This window comes from Herpailurus yagouaroundi, unplaced genomic scaffold (assembly GCF_014898765.1).
Source record: "Herpailurus yagouaroundi ecotype Mexico unplaced genomic scaffold, PumYag 187, whole genome shotgun sequence".
NCBI classification, from domain to species: domain Eukaryota; kingdom Metazoa; phylum Chordata; class Mammalia; order Carnivora; family Felidae; genus Herpailurus; species Herpailurus yagouaroundi.
Window position 1 is genome coordinate 23,383,876 of NW_024412418.1, and position 14,859 is coordinate 23,398,734.

At 37.3% G+C, this 14,859-nt stretch overlaps 2 protein-coding genes across 10 annotated transcripts in view; one reads left to right on the forward strand and one right to left on the reverse strand.

The window, feature by feature from the left end:
* The window catches only part of METTL15 (methyltransferase 15, mitochondrial 12S rRNA N4-cytidine), a 259,172-nt gene extending 252,472 nt beyond the window's left edge, over positions 1-6,700 (reverse strand). For 2 of the 8 annotated variants that reach the window (XR_005796943.1, XM_040495567.1), the window contains exons 1-3: positions 6,489-6,597; positions 4,437-4,645; positions 720-1,006 (exon numbers count right to left, since the gene is read on the reverse strand). Coding sequence is in view for 6 of the 8 variants with exons in the window: in XM_040495567.1 (XP_040351501.1) it covers positions 720-989 (270 nt within the window). In the remaining 2 variants the exon portion in view is untranslated. Of the gene's footprint in view, positions 1-719; positions 1,007-4,436; positions 4,677-6,488 lie in introns of those variants that run through there. The other 6 variants (XM_040495564.1, XM_040495566.1, XM_040495562.1 and 3 more) reach the window with 6 other exon arrangements.
* A 44-nt stretch (positions 6,701-6,744) lies between these two features.
* KIF18A (kinesin family member 18A) overlaps positions 6,745-14,859 on the forward strand; it is an 80,781-nt gene continuing 72,666 nt past the window's right edge. Inside the window, exons 1-2 of one of the 2 annotated variants that reach the window (XM_040495559.1) lie at positions 6,745-6,857; positions 7,376-7,488. The gene's annotated coding sequence lies outside the window, so the exon portion shown is untranslated. Of the gene's footprint in view, positions 6,858-6,880; positions 7,005-7,375; positions 7,489-14,859 lie in introns of those variants that run through there. The other variant, XM_040495561.1, reaches the window with a different exon arrangement.

A 14,859-nucleotide genomic window follows, 5' to 3' on the forward strand; every position in this document is an offset into this window, starting at 1 on the left:
AGATACTAAAATTCTCAAGCTATGCTAGAATTGTTTTCATACCCAAACCACTCAGCCAATGTAATGTTCTTTTTCTTTTAAAACAGTTACTTGACAAAACTAATCAACTCCGTAAAACAGTATGGCAGATCCTCAATGAGTTAAGCGTAGAATATCATATGACCCATCAATTCCACTCCTAGGTATATACCTGAGTGAAAACATATGTCCCTACAAAAACTTGTACATGAATGTTCATAACAGCATTATTCACAGTAGCCAAAAAGTGGACACACAAATGCCATCAATTAGTGAATGGATAAAAAGGATGTGGTATATCCATAAATGCAATGTTTTCAGGGAAAAAAGAAATGAAGTACAGGCACATGCTATAACATGGATGAATCTTGAAAACATGCTAAATAATACAAAGCAAATGCAAAGGGCCACATATAATATGAATCCATTTATATAAGATTTCCAGATTAGGCAACTCCATACAGACAATAATAGATTAGTAGTTGTCAGGAGCAAAAGGAAGGGGGTCAATGCGGAGTGAATGCTAATGGATATGGGATTCCCTATTGAAGTGATGAAAATGTTCCTGAATTAGATAGTGATGATTGTACAACCTTGTGTATATACTAAAATCCACTGAATAATATGCTTTAAAATAGTGAATATTAAGTGAATATCTCAATTTTCAAAGTGTTAAAAATTAAAAAAACTAATCAACTTACCTGGCCTTTTTGTGGTGCCAAACAACGAACAACTTCATCCACCATTACTGGGATATGTAATTTAGTCATAGCTTCAAAATCTCCATTTTGAGATCTATGTAACTCCTGAGCTCCAGTTTGATCTGTTTGCTCCTCGGCTTCATATTCATTACATCTTTCTGTTGTAGCATGTATTTTTTTTGGCCAGATACCTAAATTAAATATGCCAGATTCCAACCAGCATGAATGAAATTCTTTATAGATTTTACAAAAATATGGGTATCGAAGCATCTTGTAGGTCAACCAATCTAGAAAAAATTAAAAATATCATGATTGTTGGATTTTTAAAATATGTAATTTGTATAACTTTTTAAAATGGCCTGGTAAACTATTAAGACCATTAACATGTTAATTATTAGGAATGTAAAAACTGCTTATTAAGTCATCATTTTTCTGAAATATACTTTTTTTTAATGTTTATTTATTTTTGAGAGAGAGAGAGAGAGACAGAGCACAAGTGATGCAGGGGTAGAGAGAGGGGGAGACACAGAATCCAAAGCAGGCTCCAGGCTCTGAGCTGTCAGCACAGAGCCTGACATGGGGCTCAAACTCATGAACCAGAAGATCATGACCTGAGCCTAAGTTGGGCACTTTAACTGACTGAGCCACCTAGGCACCACAGAACTATACTTTTCTAATTTTAATTAAGTCTAAAGAACGGATTCAGTGCATTAGAAATGTTTATTTGAAAAAACTATCTGGATGATTGAAGGGATTATAAATATTATCCTATTTTAGGTTCAGGTAGTCTTTCATTTCAAGCTCTTCTATTTGTTTTTTCTCATAATGCTAAATCTTCATCTTTAATTTAACTTTGAGGAACTGTCCCTGGAAAAAACTACATATGTTTATCTAAAAAGAAAGAAACGTAAAACTGTGAAACTCTTGCAGACTTGTTATGAATATGCTCTGACAAGATTGTCTCACGATGGCCTGTATCAGCAAAACATGTTTCAATTTAAATTATAACTTTACAGGGGCACCTGGGTGGCTCAGTCAGTTAAGCACCTGACTCTTGATTTCAGCTCAGGTCATGATCTCACAATTGTGAGCCCTGAGCCCTGCACAGACAGCGCAGAGCCCGCTTGGGATTCTCTCCCTCCCTTTCCCTCTGCCCCTACCCTGCTTGCTTGCTCTGTGTTTCTCAAAAATAAACAAATAAACACTTAAAAAAAAAAAAAAGCTTCGGAAATCTATAAAAATAAATAAATAAATTTTAACCTTATAAACACTCAACTGAGCCTACTTTGGCATTTCGTATTCACCTTTGTTTTAACTGTCTGTCCTTGCCCCCAAAAAACGAGAAAATAAATATTAAGTTCCTTAACTTTCTCACACTCATTCCTTTTTATTCTGCAATCTGTAACTCTTAAATGCAGAGGGAAAAAGTATGTAAATATATTAACAGAAAACGTTTTAAAAACATTATGCTTTTTATACAGGTTGTAAGCAATGTTTTTAATACTATTATAGTAAATGCAGAGTTAACACTGTTTTTTAGTCCTCATAGATTAGGAGTTATTTAAAAATAAGATAACACCTTTTTTATCTACAAAAGCAGATGCACACTCAGTGCTTAGTGTTTTCTGAAAAAAAAAAAAAGTGAATGGATGGATAATTCTACACAATTAATATTTTTAACAAAACTTGCTTTAGGAAATTTTGCCTGCCTGACAGACCCTACCAAAAACCACATTCTCAAAATACTTCGACACATAAATATCCACCTCCAAAAAAGAAAAAGAAACATAAATATCTTGTTTAAATATGCCTTCCCTTCCTTTTGCAATAGAAAGTGAAAAATGATGTTGAAAAGTTGACCACACGTAATGACTAGAAAAGAAATACATTTATATTATATAAATATAGTATCAACAAGATGTTACCTTAAAAATACGCCAACTTTACCTAAGGCATAATCTACAGAATTTTGTGGCAAACATGACACAGGAAAAATATGGGGGGGGGGGGGGGGTTAAATGTTTTAAGTAAAGTTTTCAATGTTCACCAGTTTCAAATTAGTCAAATTATTAATTATGCCTCATTTGTTTCAGAAAAGTTATACAGGGGCACCTGGGTGACTCGGTTTAGCATCCAACTATGGCTCAAGTGGATGGTGGGTTGTGTCCCAGGTAGGGCTTTGTGCTGACAGTGTGGGGTCTGCTTCAGAGTTCCTGTTTCCCTCTCTCTCTGCCCCTCCCCCACGCATGTGCACCGCAAGGGTTCTCTCTCTCAAAAATAAACATTAAAAAAAAAAAAAAACTTTAAAAAAATAAAAAAAGAAAGCTTATACAAAGTAAACCCTACTACCCTCAAAACCTAGTGTTTCTAACATTTTTCAAAATAGAGGCTAACATTTATTAAGCACTTACTAAATACCACTAAACTCATTCTATCCTTACAACTCTTAGAGATAGACAGTATAATTATTTCTATTTTACAGATGAGAAAAACAGAGAAGTAATTTGCCAAAAGGTCACATACCTAGAAAGCCATAAAGCTAGAACTGTATCCCAAGCCTTTAATCTTAGCTTCTATTTTACAAACATAGCCCACTAGCTCTATTTAATGCACCCATGTAATTGCATGGCACTTTAATTATACTGACTGTATATTTGTTGGATCTCATGGATTACTTTTTCTGTAAAGAGCCAATATCCCATTGCTTAATCCTATATCCATATTTTTATATTTAAATATATACCTAGATAAATGTATGATATATATTTAAATAGACAGATATACATACATCTATACATCTCTATAATATTCCAGTACAGGAATCAGAACCGCATAGGAAAAGCAAGTAGAATAGAAAAAAAAAAGCTTCCTTTGCCAACCGTTAATTTTCTTTTTGCATTCAATTTATATGTATTTACTCAACTATGTTTCAAGTACAAAGCCTGAAGATTTTATTATGCAGCAATTGGCTACTAACGTGGGTTAACATGGAGAAAGGACCTCATATAATCTTCCTCTTTGGTGGTTTCCTTGACTATCTCCCAAGAATAGAAGGGGACAAGCTCTAAAGGAGGATGTTCCTTTCCTTTCCGCAGCCCAGTGTCCTACCAGATAACCCAGAGCGCTCATGCAGTTGGCTATGAACCAAACACCCTACAGGATTTAAGATCCTTTAAAAGTTTCCCTCTGGTCACAGGAAGGAAGCGGAGAGACGGGAAACCGGCCGCTCGAGCCAACACTGGTTTCCTAGGTAAGTCTTCTAGCTTTGCCAGCAAAGTTCAGTCTCAGCTGTTGAAAGCAGGGAATTGGCCAGGTTACTCTTTAATTGTGGGTACAGAAGTGATACCTTTGAAAACTACTTCCTCAACGGTGCCGTTACCATCTTAGCACTCAGCTTTCCCAGTGGAGAAAAACGTTCGAAAACTTAATTCCTAAGGCCAAAAACCCAGCCTGGAGGCTGGCAGCCGAATGGAGACAAAATGAAAGAGGTTCTAAAGTTCAGGAAGAATGCATCCTTTTGCCTAAGAATTATACTCGGAGGAGGGAAAACTGTTCACAAACTTCTGAACTCAGGATGAGTGAGTGTTTAGGAGGGAAAGCGGGAGCAGGGGCGTGTTTCCTTTTGTCCTGGGCGAATTCAGCGACCTCTGGAAGTTCCCCCAAAGGCTTGGGGTGAGCTCCAAGAGAGCTCCCGGGACTCGGGCACCTTCTCCTCACCTGAGGCACGAAGAATTCACTGTTGGCTTCTAACTCGGGCCAGCGACGACCACTACTATGGTGCCAGAGAACACGAGTTGGCGCACGTCTAGGTCCCAGCCTTGGGGGAAACTTGCAAGGACGGACAGATCGGATCCACGTCCGCCCCAGCAACCGAAAACCGTCCGCCTTTCGTTCCGCTCTTTTCAGGCCCCAGCTGACAAAGGGTCCTGCAGGCGCGAGGGGGTTCAAATAGCGTTCCTGAAGAGGGGGCGGAAATAAGAACCTACCACTGCCAGGTTTAAATTTACTTTTACTTTTTTTTTTTTTTTAATGTCTGAATCAACTTTAAACCTAACTCCATTTTATTCTTAACTCCACTCTATTCCGTTTACTATGAGCCTCTGTTAAATTTCCGTGTTCTATTGTAACACATTATACTCCCAATTTCTAACAAAAGGTGGGAATTTCTGTCTCCTTTAGTCCTATGTTTTTATGGTTTCGGTTCTTTTTCCTTCATTTCGTTACAAAATACACTAGTCTCATACTTTGTTTTATTTCTTGATGTCTTGCCAAACAGAAGCCAACTGGCAGAGTGATGGCATTTATTGTAACATTAAAGTTTCTTTGCTTTGATTACACAATACTTTAAGAATATAGACCTCATCATCTAAATGTGCTAAATGGCAACTGTAAGGCAGAATTTAAAGTTAAATGTAAAATAAGCACTTAGATTAGGTGTGGAAACACCTGTTAGCAAGGCTTATAATGTGGTGTCGAAATAAATGAAATCTAAAACACTTTTTATTCACCAATAGTGAATGCAATTTTACAAGAAATTGGTTTTAAAATACCTATTTTCAGAATAGATTAAGTATCTTAAGATCACTTAACCTAGAAATTATTTCTGAGACAAATGCCTCATTTCTGAATTGACTGGTTTGTACAGTTAAATTTCCTTTAGGGATCTTCTGAAAACTTGTTTTTGTTTTTGTTTTTTAAGTAAAATAAATTGTGCCTGTATCTCATGGGCTATTTTGAGAGTGAAATAAAATAACATATATAGAGTTAACAAAATGCCTGGGACATCAAGTATACATCAAGTACTATAGAGTGAGTACATATTTGAAATAAAATAAAAAGACTTCTCAATTTTATTACCAAACCCAGCACCACACAAGTAACTATTGTGTTAGCTAACATATATGTAATATAGCCAGCAATTAATATCTTTATTGATGCACTATCCAGAGTTCAGAAACAATCATATAACATGCATCGTATACAATACACTGTGCTTCTGATTTTCTTCAAAAGGAAATAAGTGTCCATAATGTAGAAGTTTTCATAATTGTTTCACTTATAATATTCTGCAATGTGTTGTGCCATCCTATTTATTATGGTGATAAGCTCCATATAAGAATATAAGCTCCAAGAAGGCAGGGAATTTTTATTTATGCTATTATGTCCCTGAAGTCTACAATCAGTAATTGCAGAATGGATACAATAATGTTAATATAAAGAATAACAATGACATTCAGATCATACTATTAAAAACATCCTGACAAATAAAATGGACTTATCTTAGCAAACATACTTCCCTTTTTTTCTGGTATTTTTTTTTCTTTTTAAACCGTACATTTTGAAATAATATCTACAAGCTAGGACTTTAAAAAACACTGCATCCAAAAATGAACTAAGCCAATAAATTTAAATGAATTTATTTTGTAAAGTCCTCATCCGAAAGGAATGTCAAAAACACCAAGTAGTTTCAGTCAGCAATAAAGGGAGTAGGCCTGGGAGTCCTGAGAAATAAAGCCTAGGACCTCAAACCTAAAGCTCTGGACTTTCAATTAATTGAGGCGAATTGACCCCAGTTCGGTTTAAGTGAAAGTGGCTGAAAGGAACAGGTCCCTACACCTTCCAGAGCATGGGACCTGTGCCTTGGAGGCCTCACTACTCAATAGAGAAAAAAAGATAACGTTCACAATCCATTAACCCACACCCAACAGGCTCCGCCTCTCCCCCAGCAGACTGCACAAGCCAACCCCTGCCCGCTCCCGTCTCACTCACACCCTGAACCCAAGGACCGGGCCCTTCGCCCGCGGCTCTTGAAGTGGTCTGAGGATCCCAGGTGGCTACCTCCCACCTGCAGCTGCGGTCTAGCCCCGCCCACCTCGGCCAACGCCTCCGGAAACAGCCGTGCCCGTTGCCCTGGCGACGCGCAGCAAGGCCGGTTCCACAGAGCCGCGCGGCTGAGACTACTGGCGCCAAGCTACCACGCGCCACGGCAACGTCCGACGTGATTGCGTCACGAAGTCGGCAGCCAATGAAACGAGGTGCTGGAAAAGCTGGATTGGGTTTGAATCTTGTTGCCGAGTTTGAATCGCGGTGAGGCGGACATCGAAGTGAAGTGTCGCGGTAACCTTTGGTGGACTAGAGGTGAGTGAGAGGCACGTGAGGAGAAACTTCTCGTCTCGGGAACGCTTCTTTTGATGGCCTGTCTCGCTGGAAACGGAAGGCTCCTGCGGCCGCCTGAGGAGAAGACGGGATGGGCTTGTTGACAAACGCCGAAGGATTGAGTGGGGGGTGGGGGGGGCGGGGGGGGGGGGGGTCGGGGGCGGGTAGTTAGCGTCCCCGGGGAGAAAGTGAAAGGAAGAGGAACTCGAGTCCCAGCTAGAGCAGGGCTCTACCTGATCGGGAGCCCTTCACTGCTCCACAGGAAGGGCAGAAATCTCCTGCCTTAAATTCTGAGAAAGTCGGAAGTTTTAAAGGGCATCCTGGCTCTTTCCCTAGACTGGCAGAGCACTTTAATTGCCTTGCACCTTACAGTGTAAAGTTCGTTCCGGACTCCAAATTCAGAATGTTTTGTTTAAGATACAGTTGTAAATGTAACTCTGAGCTTAATTATGTAATAAGGATTTTTGGTTTTCCAACTTACAAACTTTTTGTCCTGCAAGGTCCTGGTGTTAACTTGGCAAAGGTCAGTCGGGAACCTCCTCTGAGTCTCAGTTGTAGCGTCAAGATAAGACCTGCCAGCACTGTGTAACGGGATTGCCAAGAATCAGATGAGGTATGGAAGCGATACCACTTGGCAAAGTGCTTTGCAAATGAATAAGAACTCCTTTTACCCTCTGTTCTTAGTTTATGCAAGACTTTTAGCAGCTTACTAGGCATTCAGTTACAGAGAGATCAAGGCTAACTGCTGTTTATGAAAAGAGTTTATTTGTCCAGAATTGAATAATTTTGTATAATATATACTTTAGGTTATTTACTATGAACTAAGGAGTAGACTGTGTTAAGCATTCTATAGGGTTTAGTTGGTAGTGTTATTCCACTACATTCAGGCCCTCTGGGAAGTATTTATGAACTTTGGTGCTAGAGAATATCGCATCCAAAGACTAGATAGTGCTTGTTAATAAGTTTCTGTTACATTGTAAGAATTGACTTTTTCAGTAAACAAAGATTATCTGCCTTTAACGGTAGTAATTAATCTCTTCTGTTACTGAGCAAGTATATAGAAGTACATAAAATTTTCACTTTAAAAGTGCATCTTGTCAATATCCATTGATAGCCTGAATCAATTAAAGTACACAATAAAGTCACTTTTATGGTAAGTCCATGAAATCTAGGAGGAAAAAATAGCCCAGATATTAGTGCCACCCTTAAACTCCATTTGAAATTTTTGTTCCTCCCTGATGTTTTTAAGTTAGTAGAAGCACTGGCTGTAACACTAAAGTTATTTCCAGAGAGGTGTAAGCTGCATAGAGACTATAAATGATATTGTGGAGGATAGTTCCTGATCCTAAAAAATGTTTGTTGAACCTGAATCTAATTCAGATTTGAGTTTGAATATAAGAAATCATTTATAACTGTATAACTCCACACTCAAGATAATTTGAGCAACATTTCTGTTCCTTTGTTTGAAAATGTTCTGTTGTTATTCCAGTAGAGTGTAGTCATTAGGGACATGGGCTTTGGATTTAGACATGAGTCTACATTCTGGCTTCTCATTTACTAGCTATGTCATCTTGGAAAAATTACTTGTCCTAAATTAAGTCTCTGTTTTTGTAAAATGGAGACTATTGTAGAGTATGCCTTATATGATTATTTTAAGGATTGAATAAGATGATGAATATTAAATGTTTACCATACCATATGTATGTCTGACATACATAACATGCTCAAATGATAATCATTGTTCATTAATAGTAGTTATCACTTTACTGATCTAATTTAAGAGTTCTCAATAGTATATTTGCTGAGAATAGATGCTGTTGGATATCCCACAAGCAGAAAGAAATCATACATTTTTGGTTTTATTTCAGTATTCATTCAAGAGCTCCTACGCTAGGCCCTGAGGTTTCTATCAAAAATAGGCAAATATATATTTTTATTCTCTCTAAGAAAATTTCTAGAGATTAAATATTTACATCTGAAAGAGTAGTGATTTAAATACTTTGACTTCATATCCAGTTAGTCTGAGTTCAAATCTCATGTCTTGTGCTTCCAAGTTAACTTTAGCCAGTTAACTTAATCTCTCTATATTATATTTTTCCTATGATAATAATTCCTATATTATAAGATTGTTATGGGGATTAAATGAGAAGTATGTAAGTTGCTTAACAATTTCTATGTGTATACTAAGAGCTCAATAGAAAATATTCCATAAATACAATGTTATTAAATGGAAGATTGTGCTTAAGGTAAATTTTAATAGTTTCTCCTTTGGTTTGTTTTTTGAAATAAAAATAACTAGTCTTGTTTAAAATCCCAATTCTACAAAAGAATATACAGTAGAAAGTAAGTCTGCCTGTCACCCAGACCTTCATATTTCCCCACCATGGGGCAACTGGTGTTACCAATTCCTTGTGTTGTCTTCCTGAGACAGCCCATGCATATACAAATATGTATGTTTTTAAAAATTCAAATGGTTACATGCCAAGTCTGCTATTCTGCACTTATTTTTTTGCACATATATTTTGAAAAGCTGCATTAGTTCATTCATTCATCTATTGAACAAGTGTGTTTTGAGTCGTAAATATTGAACAAGCCCTGTTCAAGTTTCTAGGGTACAAATGAAGCCCATAGTCTCATAGTGCGTATATTCTAAAGAGGAAACAAGCAGTAAATATGTAACCAAATAATATTTTCCAGTTAATCTAGATGCTAAGAAGAAAAATAAAGCCCTTAAGAGATTAAAGAGGAAAAGGCGAGGTGACACTATTTTGAATGGAATCTTTAGGGAAAGCCTCTGTGTAGTGCTATTTGAACAGAGACCAGAATAATGAACTGAGAGATTAAGATTTGCAAGTGTCTGAAGGTAGAGGCTTCCAGGAAAAGAAGAGAAAGAGCAAGGTTATGAGGTTAGAATAAGACTGAGTATTTTAGGAACATTTAGGACAGTGTGACTGGAGCAGAGTAATCAAGGAGGAGGATAACATTTAAAGAAGGGGTTGAAGAGGTAGACAGGGCCAGATATAGAACCTACAAGACATGCTAAGGAGTTTACATTTTATTCTGATGCTGGGAAGTCATTGGAGAGTTTGGAGCTGGGGAATGACATGAGATACATAACATGATCTGATTGCTCTTGAAGAAGACATCAGTGCATGCAATCAATGAATTAAATAAAATTTATTATTTACTTGCATATAACTGGGGGTGAGTCTAACTTATTTGGTTTATAATTTTTTCTTGGGTGAACAGGAGTGGCTTGTAAGTTAAGAATTTGCCTCTTCAACTTGGTTTATATTATCTTGCAGCTGGTGTAGAGAATTAGATTTTAACACCTCTTCATTAAATGTAGCAGAGGAATGAGCTTTTTTTATATAAGTGAATGTCCCAGAAAATTGAATGTTACCCTTGTTAAGTATAACATGGCATGGTGTCTTAACCACCCTCAATAATTCATATAAAAGATGATCTTCCCATTTTCCTAATTTTGTAAACAAGAAACTGGGTACAGTATGTAAATTTTTTTTTTTGATGCCTCAGAATCCTCATTGTAACTGCCTATTACTGCCAGTCATACTTACTATAATATGTTGATTCTTTCAGAGAAATATATTGTATGTTTGCCTCTATTCTAAATGAGTGAGTTACTCTCTTGGATTCTGTGTCTGCTTTTTATAATTTATTAATTTACTCATTTATCAAATATTTGAGAACATGCTATTGACTAGGCTCACTACAAGAGATTAGGGATATAATGGTAAAAACATACAGTCCCATTAGCTATTATTTCTTGTCACTTTCTTATACCCTTTTCCAATCACATGTAATAATAAAATATTAGAGCTAGAAAAGGACTTTATCCTTTCACCAATCCTATCACTTTATAGATTAGCAACTGAAGCCTCTTCATTATTCTCATTTATATTCTACTTTCTCAAGACTAAACAAATACCTTTTTATTATAATGAACAGTGGTGTTGGAAGTATTTATCTTTAATGTTTTAGTCCCATCAATGAAATTCTAGCAGCTTACTCTTGGTTCTATTAAACAAATATAATTAGGAGTAGATATGACAGAATTAATCAGAAATTGTGATTCTATCTTCTGAACAGTCATCTGAAAAGAATGTTTGAATCAACACATTATTACACAGATAGCAATATCTAGGCTTTTCTTTTGTTGCTTCTTGGTCAACATGGTCAAAGAATTTGCTTTCTGTATGCCTTTATTCAGAATCAACTAGATGCCCATCTCTTTTAGTTGGCCATGTCAGGAAAGAAAACTGGCATCATGCATTAATGTAGGAAAAACTTCATTTTTTAAGTTTATGTATTTATTTTGAGAGAGAAAGAGAGCAAGTGCACACGTGTGTGTCCTTGAGTGGGGGAGGGGCAGAGAGAGAAGGAAAGAGAATCCCAAGCAGGCTCCAAGCCATACACAGAGCGCAACGCAGGGGTCAGTCTCTTGAACTGTGAGATCATGACCTGAGCTGAAACCAAGAGTTGGATGCTTAACCACCTGAGCTACCCAGGCTTCCCCAAGACATCAGTGTATTTGAACATAGACTAATTGTTTACATTTTGGTGATTCTGTTGACCTTGGGTGTTTTTATTAAGAAAATTATAGTCACTCCTTTGTTTTGAAAAATTGGAGAAATGTGATATTTTAGAAGTTAAGATCAATGTCTTTCTTAAAATCTATAACAAGTTGTAAAACAAAGTTGTATTTGAGTTTATACTTCTTAAACCCCTTTAGATATTTGTCAGTATTTCTACTTGATGTATTCCTTGAGTAAGATCATTTGCCTTCTAAAATACCTTCAGCAGTTTCCAGTAAACCGCAAAATTAAATCTAAACTTGATAGCCTGTACTTAAGATTTTCCAAATCTGGCCCCACTCTTATCTAGTTATAGCTTCTTAAGGCAACCCACTCTGTTTCCTTTCGTTCTCTCCAGCTGCCTTAGGACTGGGTAAAGCTAAGTTGAGTATTTCTTTATATACTGTAAAGTTGCAATTAGCTAAAACGAAACAGCTAAAAGAAATGAGATTTAAGCAGATTGACCATGCTTAAATCAGTTATGTCTTCACCACAAGCTCTTTCTTACCACAGGCCTTCAGACTTGCTGCCTAAGATACTCTTGTCCCAGAGAGCCACTCCTCTTCAGTTTCTGTAAAAAGACACTCCACTAGACAAGCTTTTCTCAACTGCCCCATCTAAAATAGGAGCCCACACATACACTCCTGCCGTCTGTCCTGAGACCCAGGAAAATGCCTAGCTCATATTTATTTAATGTGTAACTAGTTTTCCTTCATGAAATGCTTTTTTTTTTTTTACCTGGTTAATAACTATGCATCCTTCAACTCTCCGCTCCTGTCACTTCCTCTAGGAAGCTTTCTATTTGAGCCCCCCATGATAGTCTTATGTAGCACTATTAACCTTTATTTACCTTACAGTACTTGTCATAGTTACACCTTTACATATTTGTGTCACTATTTTACTAATACCACTTTCTCTCACTGCACTGTATATAATAATAATAATAATAGCAATGGTGGCAAACACTTGTAGTACCTACCGTGTGCCAGGCATTGTTCTAAGTTCCTCACAACAGCTCTGTGAGGTAGGCATTATTATTAGTCCCACTTTACAGATGAGGAAACTGAGCCACAGGGAGGTTACATAACTTGCTGTCACAGCCAATAAATAGTAGAGCTGGAATTTTAACCTAAGGTATCTGGCTCCAACATCTAACAGTGAATGTATTGAGTTGATTCGTTAATTAATTCATTAGCAAGAGATCCCATCCAACCTTGAGATTCTAAGGTCTATTTTGAAATAATTACCTAATGTTTTGTGCTTATTTAACCATTTCATTTGTGTGTATTTTACCTATCATTGGGGGGGAGGAGAATTGTATCCGTCAAAATCAAAGCATTCAATATTCCTAAGAGCTTTTAGAAATGTGTATGGAGGTCAGTTTTTGGTGTCACCCGGAATGTGGGATGCTACTGGCCTATAATAGAGGTCAGAAATGTTAAACATTCTCTAATACATGGAACAGTTCCAAACAAGGAAGAATTGTCCTATCCAAAGGGCCATCATAAGCCCATTGGGAAACACTAAAAAGATGAACCATATCTCTGGCAAGAAGAGACAAGAATGGGGGTGGATAGGGAAGCGAATTGACATTTATTGAATGCCTTAATACACTTAATATTTGTTTTATCTTTTAGCCTTCACAACTATGAGGTATTATTTCTTTAATACAAATGAGAAACCTGAGACTCAATGAGGTTAAGTAACTTGTCCAAGGTCACAGAGGTGAGGCATAGGTGCTTTGTGGAACTTGGCTAGTCAGAAGGTAATTCTTCTGGATGGAACCTGACTGTTGGAATCAAAATGACCATCCTTCCCTCTTCAGCATTCTATTTTTGGGGAAAGACAGAGTCCTAAAAAGGGAGTGCTGTGTCCAGTGTCTCCTGCTTTTAGATTACTTCGGCCTTCTTTGAATTCTTCCCAAAAGCGTATGGTTTTATCATTGTTGATATTCATCCCATTTTAAAATAACAAAATATTGGGGCATCTGGCTGGCTCGGTTGGGCAGCCAACTTCGGCTCAGGTCATGATCTCACAGTTTGTGAGTTTGAGCCCTGCGTCGGGCTCTATATTGGCAGCTCAGAGTCTGGAGCCTACTTTGGATTCTGTGTCTCCCTCTCTCTCTACCCCTCCCTTGCTCACGCTTTGTGTCTCTCTGTCAATAATAAATAAATGTTAAAGAAAAAAATTTTTAAATAACAAAATATTTTCTTCTAACCTTCCCCCTCCCCCACACCATTTCTTGGCTCACTTTTGTATTATTATTACCTGTGTTCACTGAGTCTTCTCTCATCAGGTTTTTGTCCCGTCTTCCCATAGAACTTTTCTTCTAATCGACTTCCATGTTACTAAATCTCATGGTTACTTCTTAGTGTGTACTTTATGTATTAGCAGTATCTAACACAGTTGATGATCCTGTCCTTCATTTAAAGATTCCCCAAAATCTTAGTGTCATTTGAAACTCTAAAAACTACTAAAAGCTTCAAAGAGCATTAGGACTCTGAGGACAAACTGTACTTTTTTAACTTGGGTTCTATCCGCCTTGACATTTCTAGATTTCTAGATCTTCCAACACTCAGGCCAAGAACTTTGGAGTTATTCTTGAATCCTATCTTTCTCTCATACTGCACATCTATCAGGAAAATCTATTGTCTTTACCTTCAGAATACATCCAGAATATGACCGCTACCTGCTTCTGAGTTGACAGCATCATCTCCTGTTTATATTACTAAAATGTTCTAACTAGTCTCTATTCCTTATAGTGTGTTATCTACGCAGTAGTCAGAGTGAGCAGATTATATCACAAAACAAAAAATTAAATGACACACACACAAAACCCTGAGAAATCTCTCTGCCTGAAGTGTAAGTCAGACCCTGGGCTTCCACTTAGACTGAAACACTATTGTTAAACCACATACAACCACAGCTAGGCTGCCCAAAAACCAAGCTTTGGCTTTCACAAGAACTTCAGCACTATTTTAGTTTGGGTTATGGGAATGGACAGGAAAAGATCTCTCAGAATCATCATGGTAATGAAGGGAAAGTCTTGGCTTTTGAACTATTTTTAATAAAAGTGATCTTGGCTGCAAGCCTGTTGGCAGTGGAAATTGATACATCCAGACTCTTCTCTACCTGTATCTTCACAAACCCCTGTGTTTAAAAATAGTTACAAGGATGCCTCAATTAGTTAGCCCAGGCATGAAGGTGATAAAGATGGCATATACACGATGATGTGTTCAGAGATCCTAATCTGCTCTGTAATTCTATAAGTCTACTGTACGTCAGTGATGGTAGGTTTAAAAATTGTCTGATTGGAGTGCCTGGGTGGCTCAGTCAGTTAAGCATCCGACTCTTGATCTTGGTTCAGGTCCCGATCTCATGGTTCATGA